Source organism: Aspergillus chevalieri, chromosome 4 (assembly GCF_016861735.1).
Source record: "Aspergillus chevalieri M1 DNA, chromosome 4, nearly complete sequence".
Classification (NCBI taxonomy): Eukaryota; Fungi; Ascomycota; class Eurotiomycetes; order Eurotiales; family Aspergillaceae; genus Aspergillus; species Aspergillus chevalieri.
Window position 1 is genome coordinate 3,146,156 of NC_057365.1, and position 18,183 is coordinate 3,164,338.

The following is an 18,183-nucleotide window of genomic DNA, read 5'->3' on the forward strand; positions in this document are numbered from 1 at the left end:
ATGCTGGTGGCTTCTGTCACCTATTGGTCCTTCTATGTCGCCCTCAGACTTATTGGATATAGCACTATCAAAGTGAAACAAGTAGCGAACAGCTAACCGCAATTGCATGAGTATAATGTTCACTGGAGGTATAGCCATTAGTCACTGGCTCAAACCACATTACTCACGTAAGGAGTTGAAAGGGCCGAACTTCCATCGCTCGCAGAATTCAGAGTCGATCTCGTGGGCTGCCTGTAGCAGGTGTCGCAAACGAAAGACCCATAGGGGGCTACGTTGCGGATATTGGCATCACATTTTAGTCATACAGAAGGCACGACTTGCGAATACTTCTCATTGGAAAAGGATATCAACACCGAGTACTTTTCAGTGACGAGCAGGTGCATACCGGAAAAATTCGAGAAAGCAACTTATACGGTTTGAGAAACCGTTTGATTTCTAGTCATGCTTTGTTTCAACCCGTAATTTGAAAAGATCGGTGTGATTGGGGAGTTACTTAAATACAGGTCAACTCTTGAGGTCGTTATTTGACCATGTCACGACAGGATGGGCTTGGGGATGTAGATTCTCATGAACGTGGAGTGGTTTGTTGATTATTCTAGTGGTTCTAGAGAGGAATAAAACTTTGATGAGAAATTGAGGAATCGGAACTATCTAGTATAGAAGTGAATAAATTTGATAGCTTTTCCTGATCTATGCGTCAGGATGATCGACGAAGCACAGACCAACCCCAGAAATATCCTCAATGGAAAGTGGCTAACGTCCCTTTCCCACTTACGCCGAAAGTGGGCATCGACATGATGCCACGAGTCAGAATGAGAAATTTAAGGAAGAGGGACTAGGAGCTCTTGTTTGTTCCTTGCTACCATGCAGAGGCATCCTGACTAGGAAGAAGGTATAGTTAACTAGCATATTCCCATTAGTCAACTATATACAGTCGACTATATACACGAAATGCGAACATGTCAATATCAGAAACAACTTGATACCTATACACCGAGATCTTGACTCTGAACCCGGAAACCCTGTACAGCCAAATTCTTCCGCTGTCACTGTTCATGGCCAGCCAGTCAGCCAAACACTCACTCATCGAAGCATAGGATCGAGTGCTCGGGACCTATAGAGGCTAATATCTCCTATCAGCTAAAGTTCATTTGCTAGTCAAAATGGCACATGAGATGCACGGAAGCATCCTGACAAGTTGTTGTGGTTGGCAGAGGATGTGCCCGGCAGCAAAACCTCTACTACAGAACGCCGTTTTGCGCAGCACGACCTCTTGGGTAGACATACAGTGGACTGACTTGGCAGGGGCAGGAGGGGTTGCAAAATGGAAAGAACAAGCTTGGGTAGACCCCACAGGAGATACCCAGCACTCTTTCCCGAAGGGCATTACTTCATGCAGCTATCTCCCGCAGGCAACCGCGTGATGTTAAATAGTTTAAATAGTCATATGATAAGGGCTCGAGAAATGCATGAAAGCGTCCTGACAATTCAGGTGGAAAAAAAAGAGAAAGGAAAAAAAGACATGAGAGAAACGGAGTAATTAGCTTCTGCTGTGCTACTGTGGCTGTGACTGACTGTATACCAGTTAGTGTGGCGTCGAGAGGGCTGGAATGGTCGACGGAGCAGTGCAGTTTGCAAGGGAAAATGCAAGCCTAAAAGAGAAAAGAAAGAGTGCAGTGTCTGGGAAAGTACGGACGATCGAGCTGAAAGAGGAAGCAAGGTGTGCAGTGACGGGGAAAGTGCGAGCGAGGGAGTTGGAAGAAGAAGGAAAGAGGAAAGAGAAAGCCAGGCGACAGCAGCTATTTATAGCAGGCAGCACTCGCTCGCTTAACTAGTATCCTCAATCTTGGGTCCAAAACGGGATGTTCAGGAACGACACCCGAAGACGAGCGACGCGGCGTAGTGAGCTACATCATCACTTACCTCGTGAACATAGAGAATCGGGGAAGAATTGGGGCCCGATAGAGGAGCATCCCTTAATCCTCGCTATTGGGAAGAGCTCTGCTACGAATTAGCGGGGTCTGACAATAATGATACCCTTGTAACAGATACTCGCCAATATGACTTGGAATTCGATCGCAAGGCGAACGGTTTGTCAACGCGAGAGTCGTCAAGAGCGCTATAATTGCACTGGCTGCGGCTATACCAGTGCGGGAACGAAGATTCCGCATCTGTAAGGTGACAACCATGCGTGGAGGAAAGTGCGACCCAGTACATATGACGTTTAGGGCAGGCGCCGATGAGACGAACGGAAAACGGATCGTATACAAGAACAATAGTCAATGCTTAATGAAGGATAGTAGTTGAAATGCACTGCAATATAATGCTCGTAGACGTCGTATCCTTCAGAATCATGTCAAATCGCAATACGTTTTCCCAAAATGGAAGGCGTGAGGTCTAGGTAAGTCACGTGACGCACTCCGCGGAATCTGTCTCCAGATAGCAGGCGGTGCCAGACGACAGAACACTCGGAGCCCCAATCACCCATCAGAATATCGACGCCCACTCCTTATTACCCGAATTGTCCACGGTCCAGATCATTTCCGACCATGGAGTTATAATTACGCCTTTCGCTTGGCTGAATCGACATTCATTCATTTGTTTCTTCTTTAGGGGCTTGTGTGCAGGTTCTTGCTGGCCGTCGCTCCCTCACTTGTACTGCGGCTTGACTTGTCGGTCATGATGCGAGTTGCTGCAGAATTGCTTCTTAGAGATCCTTTTTCCTCCTTACCGTCATAGTGCTTACCTACGATTTCTGCGATTATCCTCGAGCGCGTGTGCATATCCATACCGAAACATTGTTCGCAAACTCTCGACTCATTCGTTTATCGATCCATTTTGTACCGGAATATCATTACAGTACCCTGAGGCGTCGAACCAACGCCGCAATTTAGCCGCAATGCCTGGCTTACCCTGTACGTTTGCTTCTTTATCCGGTCACTTTTCGCCTCTCTTCGACCGTGTCTCACTGTGTGGCAGCTAGTATCGATTTGGACGAGTGCATTGAGAGACTCTACCGGAAAGAGTTGCTGGCAGACTCAGTTATCGAAGCAATATGCGCCAAGGCGAAAGAGCTGTTGATGAAGGAGAGCAATGTGGTTCACATTGCAGCCCCGGTTACCGTGGTTGGTGATATTCACGGGCAGTTTTTTGATATGATTGAGATATTCAAGATTGGAGGATTTTGTCCGGACACGAATTATCTATTTCTTGGTGCGTTCTTAGTACATGGACATGAGTTCTGGTCCCGAGCTAATTAGTATCGCAATTGTAGGAGATTACGTGGATCGTGGTCTTTTCAGCGTGGAAACAATCTCCCTCCTCGTTTGCTTGAAGTTACGATACCCCCAACGTGTCCATCTTATCCGTGGGAACCATGAATCCCGCGGCGTTACCCAATCGTACGGGTTCTATACTGAGTGTGCACGAAAATACGGCAACGCCAATGTCTGGCACTACTTCACCGACATGTTCGACTTCCTCACCCTGAGCGTCGTGATCAACGACCAGATCTTCTGCGTGCACGGCGGCCTCTCTCCCTCAATCCACTCCATCGACCAGATTAAGATCATCGACCGATTCCGTGAAATCCCGCACGAAGGCCCTATGGCCGACCTGGTCTGGTCAGACCCCGACACTGATCGCGATGAGTTCTCACTCTCCCCGCGTGGGGCTGGATATACCTTTGGAGCACAGGTTGTTCGCAAATTCCTCGAGGTGAACAGCATGTCGCATATTTTGCGCGCGCATCAACTTTGCCAAGAGGGTTATCAGGTTCTCTACGACGACCGGCTAAGTACTGTGTGGAGTGCGCCGAACTACTGCTATCGGTGCGGAAACTTGGCTAGTGTGCTCGAAGTAAGCGATACGGGCGAGCGGTATTTCAACATCTTCGATGCGGCGCCGGAGAATGATATCCATCGGTCGGAGCAACAGGCCCAGCAGAAGGATGGCCAGAGTCCTGTGATTGACTACTTTTTGTGATACCCCGGGGAATCTATTCCCTTTTCTATTTCGATTTGTGAGATACTTGGTATTGGAGCTTGGCATATGATGCAGCATGTATTGGCATTTTTGAGATGTGATATATGGTTATACCCTTGAGATTTCAATGGATTCTCTAATGTCGATATTCAGCTGCAAGATGTTGGAAGGAAACTCGTTTCAGACGTATATGGCTTATAAACACAAACCGCTGCTCACGATAAGTTCAAGAAAAGGCAAAAGAAGAAAAGAAAAGTTCAATGCTAAATAACTATCAAAATCTACCAGTCCTTGGCAATGTCAAACGACCATTCGAATTGCAGGTGGGTTGTGTCATCATCGTCAACGAATTTGGAAACGGCATTGTAGTGGCCACGAGCCATCATGCCCGAAGGAGCCTCCTCGGCGTTGACTTGTCATTAGGTTAGCATACGGCCGATTTACCACGGCGCGATAGCAGAACTCACATTTCTTCTCGTATTCGGTCTTGCCTGTTGTGTTGGGAGCATAGCTTCCCTATTACCCAGTTAGCTTCCATCCACATACACAACCCAGCCACACAAGCCACGAAATCCAAAACTCACCAGCATCTCCTCATCCTTGCTAACCCGAATACCCTTCCTCTTAACCACCTGCAGGTATTTCAGACCGCTCAGCACCTCATGGTGCACCTGGAAGACAACCTTGATCCGGAACGTGGCACCCTCCTTGATCGTGAACGGCTTGTCCTTGAGACCCTCGAGAGCGCCGGGGGTGGAGAGGTCAATAAGGACGTCGTTGCGGCCTTCGACTTCGAGAGCGAGAGACTTGATAATGCATTTGCGGGGGTCGTTGGGGTCGCCGATGGGGTCGCCGGTGTTCAGACCCAGCGAGGCTTTCCAGCGATTGAGGGATTCGTCGTTTTGGTCTGTATGAGTGGCAGATTAGTAACTTGTTCCGAGAAAATGTGTTTACGGGAGTGTGGGTGGGATTGTATGTCGACAGGTGTCACCGAATGCATCCGGTAAGGAGGAGGGGAGCGGGATGAATGCCGATGCCAGGAACCGTGCAGATAGTGAGCATACCCAGCTGCTTGTATTCCTCAATGGTCTTCTTCTCTCCGACCTTAAAGCCCTCGGTCTTGGAGGCGGCGAGATCATCGTCGTGGTGGTCGGCCATTGTGGTTGTTGTTGATTGAGTTCCTGGGTTGGTGGGGTATCGGGATGAGGAGAGCTATAGAAGACAGATTAGCTCCAGCTTTCCAAGGGCTAGATATCTGAATAAGGTATAATATAACAACAACGTACTATATGAACAGTCAATTGATAGAGATAGAGAAGGAAAGTGAGAAAAGAGAGAAAAGGTAAAAAGAGCGTGAGCAACAGGGGGTTTGTTCTGGTTGGTTGACACTGTCCAGGAGCATGGTGGGGGGCGTGGAAAGGCGGTGACACTGTCAGGGGCCAGACTTGGCTCTGTGCTTATGGTATAACCTGCTCCTTGTACTTGTACGAAGGAGTTATGGATGTTCTATCTTTCTAGAAAGGAGTAGTTTGTATGTTGGTTAGTTCGGTGGTTGACCGTCGTATCGCTGGCATAGACCATCCGTCGTTAGGATGGCAGTGGCACATCAGTGGAAGACCTTGCTATTCTCTACGGGATACTGAGCATACCAATGGGTGCTCTTTAGCCTGCTCGTTATTGCGCAGGTATCGTATGCTCACAAGTCTATTGATGCGCCCTGAGTGCTGTACTGGGAGCGGTTGATATTGCTCAGTATCCATAGAGCGGGGAAGAATGGTTCTACAAGTATGCACGTAGTACAACCGCAAGGCTCCAATTGAATATGCCAGATTATCTTAGATCCTTGACTTCTGCAGTGATGCTACTGTTTCAGGTCCTTGTTCTCTTCCAGGAAGCTGCACATATTAACTAAGTTAAGCAATGTATACTGAATGCCTGAGGCACGAAAAATGTGTACTGTCACAGAATACCGGGGAACGGTACAATAATTCCCTTTATGGTAGGTCAGGTGACTCTCACGACCAGCCATTGGCCCATATAAGAACGCGCAATACTGTACGAATACCGTCAAAACTCCCTGCCGCCCACTTGATTTTCTGCTCGTTGTTTTTGTGGATTTAAACCGCTGATTCGATCGACCGTCAAAAAGGTGAATCATCGTTGTCTATCCATCTTGGCTCTTTTGACTCTGCGTTGAGTGCGCCTTCTTAATTTAGCTGTACCAGTGTTTACTACGCCGTTTCTGTGGTGACGTCTTGGTTCCCTCAACCCGCTAAAACTACGGAGGGCGAGAAACAACGCGCCTGCAACGTGGCCGGCGTCGCATTTCCCTCCGCTCTCCTTGACTACAGTCAAAGAAAAAAAAAGAAGCCTTGACCACCCTGACATATTTCTGAGCCTTTTCAAGTCTTTGACTCGAGATTTTTCATTTCGCCATGGCGCGCTCTCTTCCCAAGAAGAATAACCCTCTTATCTCGGGGGATGGTGCCCCTGCTTGTAAGTTCCCCCCCATCGCCATCGCCCGCTGTTTTGTCGCGCACATCACCCCGGAAACACACAGCTATCGAGTAGCATCCGTCAATACACAACAGTCTGGACTAACATGTGCTCTCTGTGCGACCATAGACGATGACCTCCTGGCGCGTCGTCGCTTGGGAAAGACACATCTCGCTGTGAAGGCGACGCAGATCGGCACGTCCAATGCGACTCGTCCGGAGAACCTGGGTCCCTTCGAGTATGCTCATCTACGCGCGCCTTTGCCGAAGGATCTGAAAGGATCTGAGATCTTCCCGTCGCACACACCGCAACAACACCCAGAGACCTACTTTTTGATGGTGAGTCCACTCCCCTATGACTTGGGAAGGTGCGGTCAGTTATTAATGCAGAACCCACACAGCGGCGGAGCAAGGATGGATACGTGAGCGCTACTGGCATGTTTAAGATCGCGTTCCCGTGGGCAAAGGTCGAGGAGGAACGATCCGAACGTGAATACCTCAAGGCACGGGAGGAGACTAGTGAGGACGAGATTGCGGGTAATGTGTGGATTTCACCGGTTTTCGGTAAGGACAACTTGGCTCTCACCAGACTAAACAGTGCATGTATTCTGACGCTTCTATCCAGCCTTGGAGTTAGCCAAGGAGTATCAGATGTTCGATTGGGTTCGCGCATTGTTGGATCCTACCGATATCGTCCAGAGTCCATCTAGTGCCAAGAAGCAAATCACTCCTCCGCCCAAATTCGACATGCCACCGATCGAAGCTCCCATTCAACTTTCCGCTGCCGCAACACGACTCAGACGTGGACGGTCCGCATCGCCGAGCAAGAGAGCTGCTTCGCCACGCAAGCCTAGAACCACGCGGGCCACCAAGGAGGCTAACGTCGCTGCAACGAATGCCGCAAACGCTAGTCTTCAGTCGTCGCTGGAGGCTGATGCCGGGTCGGCCAATGGAACCGTGGAGCAAAGCGTGGAAGTTGACGAGGAGGAAACCAAGTCAGAAGTGGTAGAGAAGCCACGGACAACAACCAGGTCAAAGAAGGCCGCCGCCCCCGTTGAGAAAGAAGAAGAGGGAGAAGAAGAAAAGAAGGTCAAGGTTGATGTCGAAGAATCCGTGGACAAGGGGAAGGACGCTCAGACGAAGCAGACCACCTTCTCGGTTGAGATGCCCGTCAAATTTCTCCCAGACGCACCCTCTGCAGAGGACACGGAACAGATGATTGCCAAGGCAAGAGAGATGGTGCAAGAAGCAGTTGACAGCAAAGCCACAGAGGAAGTGCCTGCAGAGTCATCATCAAGGGGCGCTCAGAAGCGCAAGACAGATGACCTGAGTAAAGACTCGGAGGACGAGGAGACCAAGGCCGCTTCGACTCAGCGTGTCAAGCGGGCAAAGGTGTTGGAAGAGAAGCTCAAGCGGGAACGAGTGAGGAACCGTGCTTTGGTTGGAGTTACGGCTGCTTTTGCCCTTGCGTAAGTACTCTTGACATTCTTTGTTGCAACACGTCTAACCTAGCATACAGGGCCTCGATTCCTTACTTTTTCTAGATGTGCTCTTCAGAGTATGCTTTTAATTCGGTTTCGCGGTCTTCCTGAGCATACCTCGGAACGACGTCCAGTGCTTGATTGCCTTCCCTGTTCTCAGTCCGACATCCCCATTCTCGTTATTTAAAATTCTTCACCCGGGCACCACTAACCCCGTTGGTTTTCGATGTATTGTATTGGCACCTTACACCTCTTTCTAATGTTCACTCCGTTACTACAGTATGGCAGATATGGCAATTGGCGGGATCCTGGAGATCGGAAGCGAAGCGTCTGTTTCTACGTTCCTTTGTTCATTGGCTTTTCTTTTCCCTTTTCTTTTCCTTTTTTCTTCTCTTTTTTTCCTTTTCTTGTTCTTATTTCTGGATACCTGGTATTTGATTTATAGCCTGTCTCTTCCCCGAAGTGGACAGGTCGGTTGGAGCTGTGGGCAGGTGTTTGATAATGCGTTAAGTAGGTTCAATCGATTATGATCTATAAATATCAACTGTCTAAGCTCGGATTCTAAATGATCCTGTAAGATATGAAGCAATAATAAATAGTACTAGTAAGAAACATGAAATTGTTCATACAAGTCATACTGTTCTCTGGGCTCATCACAAATTACCCGGTTCGGAATCGCTGCAAACAAAGCAAAACAGCTTCTCCGCTAGCTATCACCTTCACTTTTCCTCCTCAACGTACGCATTTCAATTCAACAAATAAGCGCATATTCGAAACCTCTAAAAGGGACACCATGTCTCTCCCAGGCCTTGACCTCGCGCAATCCTCCGTAGAGACGGAGTTCACCCCCGCACCACCAACCCAAGTTAGTCTGACCAGAGGATCAGAATGGAGATTTGAAGTCGCCCATGGAACGACAGTGAGAGTCAAGGTACACCTCGTCTATACTTATAGTTCACATTCAATGAATACATAGATACTGACAGGTTTGTGCAGCTCTTAGCCGGCACCGCAGAACTCTTCGGCACCGAACTCGCCGCCTCCCAGACCTACACCTTTTCCGGGACAAAAGCCGCAATTTACACCTGGCACGGCTGCACTTTGGAAATCAGCGCCGGAGACACGATAGATGGTGCCAATGGTGGAGCTACTGCCACGGGTACTGGCACGGGCGTCCCTGGCCTCGCTGGCCCGACGCGCGGGTACGGCGCAGGCGGGTGCCAGAGCGAATATGTAGCAGAGGAGACACCGATGGTGGAATACGCGAACGTGCACTTTGCGCTGGAAACGCTACGACAGGAATCCAAGGCTACGGGGAAAGATGGGCCGCGGGTTCTGATCGTCGGTCCCGAGAACGCGGGCAAGACGAGTCTTGCGAAGATTCTGACGGCGTATGCGACGAAGATGGAGCGGCAGCCGATCGTGGTGAACCTTGATCCGACGGAGGGTATGCTGAGTGTTCCGGGGACGTTGACGGCGACTGCGTTTCGGACGATGATTGATGTTGAAGAGGGGTGGGGGAATAGTCCGATGTCTGGGCCGAGTCCGGTGCCGGTTAAGTTGCCGCTGGTGTACTTCTATCCGTCGCAGAATCCGCTGGAGAATGAGGGAGCGCTGTATCGGCCTGTTTTGTCGAGGCTGGCGTTATCGGTTACGGGGAGGATGGCGGAGGATGAGGATGCGCGCGAGACGGGGATTATTGTTGATACTCCGGGGGTTTTGGGGCATGGGAAGCCGGGGAGTTTGGAGTTGATCAATCATATTGTCACGGAGTTTTCCAGTACGTCCTCCCCTTCCCATTGGCCTTCTTTACACGTCAGAGATGCTAACGACACAGTAACTACGATCCTCGTCCTCGGCTCCGAACGCCTCTACAGCTCCATGCTCAAATCCTACGACAACAAACCAACCTCCTCCGCCTCAGCAGCCGCCTCCGACGAACGCATCTCCGTCATCAAACTCCCCAAGTCAGGCGGCTGCGTCGACCGCGACGCAGCGTTCATGAAAGGCGTCCGTGAATCAGCTATCCGGTCGTATTTCTTCGGAAATCCCATCCCGTCGACTGCATCTGCGGCGCTGTCGTTGTCATCTGCGTCTTCAACAACGAATATTACGCTTTCCCCGCACGCGCAGCAGTTGGATTTCAATTCTATGTCTGTATATAACGTTGCGGGTGTGAAAGACGAGGACGAGGATGATTATGATCCTTCGCAGTTGGAGTCGTTCTTGCCGGGTGGTGGCGTAAATGACTACCCCGAGTCCCAACCTCAACCTCAAAAAGAAAGTACCCCCACACCAGTCCTCCCAGGCACAACGCCAACCCCAGCACCAGCACCAGCATCAACACCCTACGACCCAGCCTCCGCAACCACCACCAACTTCTCCCCCTCCAACGAAAACGAAACATCCCTTAAAAAACTTACCCCGCCCTTCCCAACAACAATGGCAAACTCCCTCCTCGCAATCACCCACGCCCCGCCGACAGCATCTCCCTCCGAAGTCCGCGACGCAAGTATCATGGGCTTCCTGTACGTTGCAGATGTTGACGTGGAGAAGAGGAAGATGAGGGTTTTGGCACCGATGGGGGGTCGGGTGCCGCCTAGAGCGGCTGTTTGGGGGAGGAGGTGGCCGGGAGAGGTTGTGGGGTTGGTTGGATAGTCTTCCTTTTTTTTGTATGGATTTGGGATTTGGGTTTGGTTTGGTTGCCTTGCGTTGCATTGGTGTTGATGGCGTGGGCTTGTGTTGCTTGATTCTGTATATAGATGGAGATGACTTTCATACATAGTTTGAAATACAATAGCATCGATGTTATTTTTCTAGAATCAAGCCTAAATTATTTAACATTACCAAATAACTACAATAAAATAAGTCACAATAGTCACTGTTATACACATATCATGAATAAATATCGGACCAGCCGAACAATTAAAAAAGTAAGATTATTCCCACCCATTCCTCCACGGCACCTTATTCCTCCTCAACTCCAAATCAACATCATACCCGCGATCCCACTGCCCCAGCAATTTCGACCGCCGCGCCTGATACATCTGCTCCGCACCATACCGCTTCAAAACAGCAGCCTTCAGAAAACCAAAGTCATTCCTCTGCACGGCGTCCTTGAACTTTGCGCGCATGCGCGGCGAGTATAATTGGCAGGTTGCCTCGCGGCACTTGTCATTTCCCGGAAGGAGGCGCGGGGTACTCGTGAACTTGTTGGCGATTGGCTCGTCGTCCTGGGCGAAAGGCCAGATGACGTCTTCGTAGCAATCTTCGCAGACGGTGAACTCTGGTAATTGCGGGATATAGTGCCAGGTTTTGTACTTGGGGCGATCGCGACGACATTCCGGGAGGGAAGTCTTGCGTCGTGCGTAGGCGATGAATTCGGGGATTTTGGCGCGCGGTGGGATTTCTCTTTCGGCGCGGTTGGCTGCGCGGTCGAGTAGGTCGATGTAGTTGACGAAGCGAGGGCTGTCGGTGACGAAGTCGCAGGAGCGCTTGTCCTTGACGGTGCTGCGTTTGAAGGCGTAGCGGAGGGTGGGCATTAGGATTCGGAGGTTGCGGACGCAGGCGGGGCAGGCGTTGAAGCCGGGGAGGTGGGTTTTTGTTTCTGAGTCGACGACTTTGTACCAGCATTCGGTGGCTTTGTCGCGGCCGGGGCAGACGCTGGTTCCGCGGGTGATTTTGTAGAGGATGTCGAGATGATTGAGGTCTTCTTTGATGGTTTGGAACCAGGCTAGTCGGGCCCAGGGATCGCTGAAGGAGCAGCTTATCAAGTCTGTGCGAGGCTTGGGGACGCTGGGGATGACGAAGCTGCCGAATTTGGAGTTGGAGATGTTTTCTGTGCATGAAGGGCAGATATACAGGTGATCGAAACCTCTGATCGTGGACCAATCCTGGTGACCTGGCATCCCTACCGATCGAGGACACGGCGAAAGACGGAGATCAGATGTTCTGGAGGATGCCGGACGCTTCGACTCCAGAGAAGAGCTACTTCGACGAGGTGCTGGCGAAGCTCTAGGCGACGCCCGCGGTGACGCCCGAGGCGATAGTTCAACTCTTCGACCTGGGGCTGCGTGAATCCATTGTACTTCGTCCGGGAAGGATACCGTCCGTCTGGGCGAAGGCGGTGCCACGTTCGACGACATACGGCGTGGTGATGGAAAAGTAGAAGGACCAAATGTTCTCGACGGCCTTGGAGACATGCGTTGGTGTTCACGGATTGGGGATTGTGGAGCAGATGAAGATTGGGTCATCAAGAATTTCTCAGTCGCTGCCGGCATCTTGATGGATCTTGGAAATGGGATGATAGCAGAGTCAGTAGCGGCGCTATGTAGGCTCTCACGACTACTCTGTTCTTCAATTCTTGGAGCCCTACGCTGCTCGTACTGTCTGAATCTTTCTTCCATTTTTCGGGAAAACGACAGAGCACCAGGAGACTGTTCCCGCCGTGTCGGACTTTCCCGAGGCAGACAGGCCTGGCTTGCATTTGGCTTTGCTGCAATCGGGTTCGAACGACGATCAGGCGTGCGGACAGGCCTTTGTTGAGCGGGAAGCAGCTGCTCCTTGGAGATTCGAGGACGTGTGTTTTCTCGCTTGGATTCTGCAACAATTTTCGACAGGTCGCCAAAGTTGAATGATTGGGGCGGGGGCGTACCAGCCCGAGGGGACATTGGCCAAGCCTCGTACGAAAGATTTTTGATGGCCGGGAAGAATGGCTTGCGACTGGCATAGGTTTGGGGAGGCGTAGGAGGTCCATTTCCCTCATCTGATGAACAGTTTTCTGTGCAGTGAACGAGTGGCGGAGGAGTTGAGGAGCGGTCCAGGTCCAAGATCATAGGTTCCTGGTTGATGGTCCCTCTGGCACAAACGCCTTCCAGCCCAGGCTTCTCCCCCAGGTTTGACAAGCCATGCAATTCGCGAGACAAAGAAACATATTCATCTTCCACTAAGGGAGATGGCGGCCATCGAGGTCCCGTGTGCCGGTGGAGAAATGGCATGGTGCGGTCAACGAAAGTTCAAGGTTCAAGTATTATGCATGAAGATCAAAAGGGAATGAGCGTGAAGGAAGACTCGAAATCCCAAGTCAACGAATCGAGGCAGTGAAGGGATATCGACTCCGTGGTAAGAGAAGAGACATTCCGAAGGTATATATAACTTTATAGAAACATATCGGGCAGCGTCTTTTCCGGAAATAGACGCACGATGCGGACCCATCCATGTCGAATTGGGCGATAACAGACAACAAATCGGCCCTGCAGGGATCGAAAGCGAAATTTTTTTTTTAAAAAAAAAAAGGTATAAAAAGCAAAGCAGTCGTAAGCATGGACAGTCAGTGAACTGCAGAGAGATGCAGGAAGAAAATCCCGGGGCCGGGTTGCCAAAGGACGAAGGAAAGCGTGCAGATCCGAGCAAGCCAGACCTGGCCATACAATTTGCAGCCGTTGCCAGAGTGGAAACACAAGCGGGTTATCAAGTGCCAAGGCCCAGTGAGAGTGGCAGGAAAAAAAGGTGATGCGAGCTGGAACCGGGAAATCAATTAATGGCCGGAGGGACAACTAAACACGGTGTGGAGATGGGAGCGAGCACTCTGCAGGCGAGTGTTAACGGACAGTTGGCGGTGTTATGATTATAGCCACAAACAGGGAAGACAAACATACCATCGGATGACTCCGCGATGCTTTATTGGGCTGGTTGTTTCGGATGAAGCCTCGAAGAATGCCCCATTGGTGTATTATGCGGTGGGAGCTGGTCGATATCGAAATGGAGGGCTATATGGCACGAACAGACATAATCGTGTTACCCTCGGAACGGGCTCCGGAAAAGCAATGCTGATTGTAACCTGTTGGTGGCGAGTGTATGCAGGAGAAATTCTAGATGTGTTGGTGAGTTGGACGTATTGGGTAAGAGGTGAGGTTGAAGCTGAGGTCCGAAGAGGAAGGTCAGATGACCCACATAACTCTACTCTCCCATTTCTAACAGGGAATACAGAGTATAGAATAGTATCCGTACTTTGTGAAAAAAGAGGTCTCTGCATGATTCGTACTTTTCTATGCCATCCAAAGTACCATTGGCGTACTCAGTCAATTCGACAACACCATATATTTCAGGCACCGCAAATGGACCATCGCTCTTTCTTCAGTTGCCCATAGCTCATGTCCAATATTACCAGCACTCAAACAATTTGATCTATAGCAGTCTTGGCCATGTTTTCTCTCACTCTCGCTCTCTCTTTTTCTCCCTCTCTCTGCATAGTACTCCGCATCGTACTTCGGACCGACGGGTTTATACTCAGTACATGCACACCCCAGCAAGATGCTGCGGTAGGCTGCGTATTGATGACTTAGTGCCATATCTTATCCTCCTTCGCATAGGAACTACATTAGGGCACATTCATACCCTGTAGTTCATCCATTGTTCTCAATGCTTTGTCGGCCTCTATTTCGGATATCAACAACCCTCGATATCCGACGGATCCCCGCAAAAAATGGCGTCATCCGTCGGAGATAGTAGAAAAGAGATCAAAACACCATTGGAATGAGATTTGAATTTATAAGGCGGAACGATTCCCTCACTGGGGTAGTATTAATAATTGCTTAATTGCATATAAGTACGGAGTACTCTGTACTCACTGAGTCACTGTTAGCACGCCAGCGGAATACGATAAACAAGCTCTCCCCACCGGATAATCTCTCAACCATCCCTCCTCCCTCCCTCTCTCTGATATAACAAAGTATGTCTCTTCGCTCTCTTTCCCGCTCTCTCCTCCGTCCCATGTCCATGTCCACACCAACAACAACCCGCCTAGCAGCTGTCCACTCCCACCTCCAACATACGAATACCCCTCTAACAACCCCTCACCAGACCAGACCAAAAACCACCACAACAATGTCTTCCCCAACAACCATGAAAGCAATCGAAATCACCCAAACCGGCGGCCCCGAAGTCCTCTCCTACAAAACCGACCACCCCGTCCCGCAACCCGTCGAAGGACAAGTCCTCGTCCAAAACTCCATCTCCGGAATCAACTACATCGACACCTACTTCCGCACCGGCCTGTACCCCTCCCCGAAACCCGAGATCCTGGGCCGCGAGGGCGTCGGCGCAATTGTGTCGCTTGGACCCGGCGCAGACAGTTATGGGTTCAAGGTCGGTGATCGCGTTGCATGGCTGGGAACGGGCGGGTATGCGGAGTATACTGCTGTGCCTGCGGCGAAGGCGGTGAAGGTTCCGGAGGGGATTAGCGATGAGGATGTCATGGCTGGTTTTCTGAGTGGATTGACCGTATTGACTCTTGTGAAGGAGACGTATCCTGTGCAGAAGGGAGAGACGGTTCTTGTGCATGCGGCTGCTGGTGGAGCGGGGTCGCTGATGGTGCAGGTGCTGAAGAGCATTGGGGCGAATGTCATCGGTACCGCTGGTGGTGAGGTTAAGTGTGCTTTGGCTCAGAGTCTGGGCGCGGATACGGTCATCGATTACCGGGCTGAGGACTGGGTGAGCAAGGTGAAGGAGGTTACTGGGGGTAAGGGTGTGGATGTTGTTTATGATTCTGTGGGCAAGGATACGTGGGAGGGTGCGTTGGAGGTGATTAAGAGGAAGGGGACGATTGTTTGGTTTGGAAATGCGAGTGGGCCGGTGCCGCCTTTGCCTATTCAGTGAGTTTTCTTTCTTTTCCCTGGATGGTGGTTGTGATGATGCTAATGCCAGTGATTTAGGAAACTCTCGCCCAAAAACCTCAAGGTCGCCCGTCCCCAGCTGTTCGGGTACATTGAGACTCGCGAAGAGTATGAGTTCTACACTAATGAATTGTTCGCGCTGCTCAAGTCGGGTCAGCTCAAGGTCAAGGTTCACAATGTGTATCCGTTGGAGCAGGCTGCGCAGGCTCATATCGATTTGGAGGGACGCAAGACTACCGGCAAGCCTCTTCTGAAGCCGTAAATACGTACATAGGATATCTTCACGACGATTGAATTGAAAAGCATTCTGTGATATCATGCTATCTTGCCTAAGCTGCCTCAGATGCAATCCTCTGCTTCCTGCTCCTCGTTTCTTGCTCCAGATTCACCCTTGCCATCCTCATCCTTGTCTTCGGTATCCTCTCCATTCACCAAATCCTTTGGCTTCTTCCATCCAAACATGAGATCATTCACCAGCACCGTGTAAACTGAGCTATACGCCGTGAAGATCTCATCAAAGAAATGCAGTCCGCAGTTCAGCTCGAACACCGACGTGATCACCTTCATCCCTGGATAGCATTCCTTCAGCAGGTCTTCCTCGAGAAAGAACTCAAACTCATCCACGGGCTGATTTCCCGACTCCCATTCCTTCCGTTCTTCAGGACTGAGGTCGTACACAGGCTTGCCTGGGTCACGATACGCTTTACCCAGCAATCGTCCGATGGGGTGCAGATCAGAAGCGTGGTGCTCGTAGAATTCCCGAGTGTCATCATCAGGCATTATCACGGCCGTCACTTCGAACCCGTCAATATCTTCAATTCGCATAGCTCGCAGACTGTTCTCGTTCGCAAGCCGCTGGAAACGGTGGGCCTGCTCATCGGTTCCGGCACCCACTAGGGCAAACTTGACCACTTTGCGCGCGATTTCGTTGGTCATGCGCACCGTATCATCTTTGGGGTTCAACCACTGGTCGTCTTCGACATAGTTATCGAAAAAGAAGCCACCGAAAAGGGTCGAGCTTGCCCTATTAAAGTCGCCCGGGGATTTCGCGGTCAATTGCTGATTGCGCCAGAGTTCCTTGCCCGCGATGTCGCAGGACTTGCGAGCCTCATCGATGTTCGCGTTGTATTCCGGGCAGACGTCGTGGTACATAAGGTACGAGAGAAAGTTGCGGATCGTAACGATGGCCATCTTAATCATGTCTTCGGATTCGGGGTTGAAGTAGTATGGGAAGTAAGAGGTTCTGTTGGGTTAGTCTCCCTTCAGCGTCTGTTGGTGGTGACACTTACAGATAACCCTTGACCACGGCATTAAAGTCAATCACCAGATCGGCTCGCTCCTGCGCAATGCTCGCTTGGCCTCTCGTCAAGAGGATCTCCTCGTTGTCCATTTCCCTTAGATCGTGGTCATCCACACCGCCAAACATCTTAGGGCCGACGTCCACGCCTCCGTACGCCAGGTACTTGGTGAAAATCTCTCGACGGTCCGATTCAATACGACGGTTTTTCTGGAAGCGCAAGATTGCGTCCTCCATGCGGCTGTGGAGCGTTAGCTCACTGCAAAGTGTTTGAAAGCCATGACTTACTGAATGATAGGCCGGGTCTCATCGTAAATATCTCGCTCCTGGCTATACTGCTCGGGGGTAATAGGTGCATCGACGTAGTACTCCTCAAAACCGGTTGGTTTGGTCTAACCTGTCAGCAGCTTTACCAGTAGCGAGGTAGATAAGCTTACCCTTCCACGCTTGCTCTTGGACTTCTTGCTCCTCCACTTTTTTTTCTTCTCTTGCCGCGTGGGATGAACCCAGTCGACCGTGATGTTATTCTCCTCATTTCCTTCCTCGTCCGCATCGCCAACCCGGAGCTGCTGGGAAGGGTCGGCAGCAGACCGGGTGTCTTCTTTGGGAGAATCGGGCTGCGGGTTGTCGTTAGTGACGGTACGGATGCGGAGGCCCTGGGACTGGATCTGGGAGTCGCCTGGAACCTCCATGTTGTCTTGTCTTGTTCTTTGATTCCGGGATAGTTCGTGGGAAAAGATAAAGAGGAAAGAAGGGAATGAGCAATAGATGAAGAGATATTGAGTAGGAAAGCAAAGAATGGATAGAAGAATAGCTAATCTACTCTGTATAGCAGATATTCACTACAGTAATAGGACAATATCTGATTGAGCGCGTGAAGCAGGAAGTGATGGTAAAAGGGCAGGTATCTGGTGAATTGTTCAGGTTAGACTGTATGTTTCCATCCACTATACAGAAGTACTCTGTTTGCTGCTTGTCTGCATTTCTTTGTTTGACATGATCCATACGAAGAAGAAAAGAAAACGCAATAGAAAACAGATAGATCAGGTCAGTTCAATACCAATGGTAGTCGTATCTACAAGTACTCCATAGTTATACTTCAGGTCAATGGCCGTAATAGGAAATATATACTTTCGGGCTCCATGCTGAATTGAGAAGACTCTCAAGAAACCGTCGCGAGCCCTTCAAAATCTGGTGTTATTTAATTATATTCTCCGGTGCTCTATTCTTCTAATCAGATCTAGTTTTCATTA

The 18,183-nt window shown here is 50.3% G+C and overlaps 7 protein-coding genes across 7 annotated transcripts; 4 read left to right on the forward strand and 3 right to left on the reverse strand.

Annotated features, from left to right (window-relative positions):
• Positions 1 to 2,899: 2,899 nt before the first annotated feature.
• PPG1 (serine/threonine-protein phosphatase) lies at positions 2,900 to 3,984 on the forward strand (the record flags this gene model as incomplete). The annotated part of the gene is made up of 3 exons (XM_043279416.1): positions 2,900 to 2,915; positions 2,980 to 3,213; positions 3,275 to 3,984. The coding sequence occupies 3 exons, from the start codon at positions 2,900 to 2,902 to the stop codon at positions 3,982 to 3,984; spliced, it is 960 nt and encodes a 319-aa protein (XP_043137097.1).
• Positions 3,985 to 4,265: 281 nt separating this feature from the next.
• Positions 4,266 to 5,744, reverse strand: ACHE_41140A (rho GDP-dissociation inhibitor; the record flags this gene model as incomplete). The annotated part of the gene is made up of 6 exons (XM_043279417.1): positions 4,266 to 4,396; positions 4,452 to 4,500; positions 4,569 to 4,891; positions 5,049 to 5,196; positions 5,271 to 5,372; positions 5,634 to 5,744. The coding sequence occupies 6 exons, from the start codon at positions 5,742 to 5,744 to the stop codon at positions 4,266 to 4,268; spliced, it is 864 nt and encodes a 287-aa protein (XP_043137098.1).
• Positions 5,745 to 6,419: 675 nt separating this feature from the next.
• On the forward strand, positions 6,420 to 8,023 carry ACHE_41141S (uncharacterized protein; the record flags this gene model as incomplete). The annotated part of the gene is made up of 5 exons (XM_043279418.1): positions 6,420 to 6,480; positions 6,610 to 6,818; positions 6,881 to 7,043; positions 7,105 to 7,948; positions 7,999 to 8,023. 5 exons carry the CDS (start codon positions 6,420 to 6,422, stop codon positions 8,021 to 8,023), a joined length of 1,302 nt encoding a protein of 433 aa, XP_043137099.1.
• Positions 8,024 to 8,753: 730 nt separating this feature from the next.
• On the forward strand, positions 8,754 to 10,618 carry CLP1 (cleavage polyadenylation factor subunit CLP1; the record flags this gene model as incomplete). The annotated part of the gene is made up of 2 exons (XM_043279419.1): positions 8,754 to 8,891; positions 8,957 to 10,618. The coding sequence occupies 2 exons, from the start codon at positions 8,754 to 8,756 to the stop codon at positions 10,616 to 10,618; spliced, it is 1,800 nt and encodes a 599-aa protein (XP_043137100.1).
• Positions 10,619 to 10,899: 281 nt separating this feature from the next.
• Positions 10,900 to 12,957, reverse strand: ACHE_41143A (uncharacterized protein; the record flags this gene model as incomplete). Its single annotated transcript, XM_043279421.1, has 1 exon — positions 10,900 to 12,957. One exon carries the CDS (start codon positions 12,955 to 12,957, stop codon positions 10,900 to 10,902), a length of 2,058 nt encoding a protein of 685 aa, XP_043137101.1.
• A 1,735-nt stretch (positions 12,958 to 14,692) lies between these two features.
• ZTA1 (quinone oxidoreductase family protein) lies at positions 14,693 to 15,895 on the forward strand (the record flags this gene model as incomplete). Its single annotated transcript, XM_043279422.1, has 2 exons — positions 14,693 to 15,612; positions 15,673 to 15,895. 2 exons carry the CDS (start codon positions 14,693 to 14,695, stop codon positions 15,893 to 15,895), a joined length of 1,143 nt encoding a protein of 380 aa, XP_043137102.1.
• Positions 15,896 to 15,972: 77 nt separating this feature from the next.
• Positions 15,973 to 17,622, reverse strand: ACHE_41145A (uncharacterized protein; the record flags this gene model as incomplete). The annotated part of the gene is made up of 4 exons (XM_043279423.1): positions 15,973 to 16,876; positions 16,923 to 17,171; positions 17,219 to 17,322; positions 17,368 to 17,622. 4 exons carry the CDS (start codon positions 17,620 to 17,622, stop codon positions 15,973 to 15,975), a joined length of 1,512 nt encoding a protein of 503 aa, XP_043137103.1.
• Between the last annotated feature and the right edge of the window lie 561 nt (positions 17,623 to 18,183).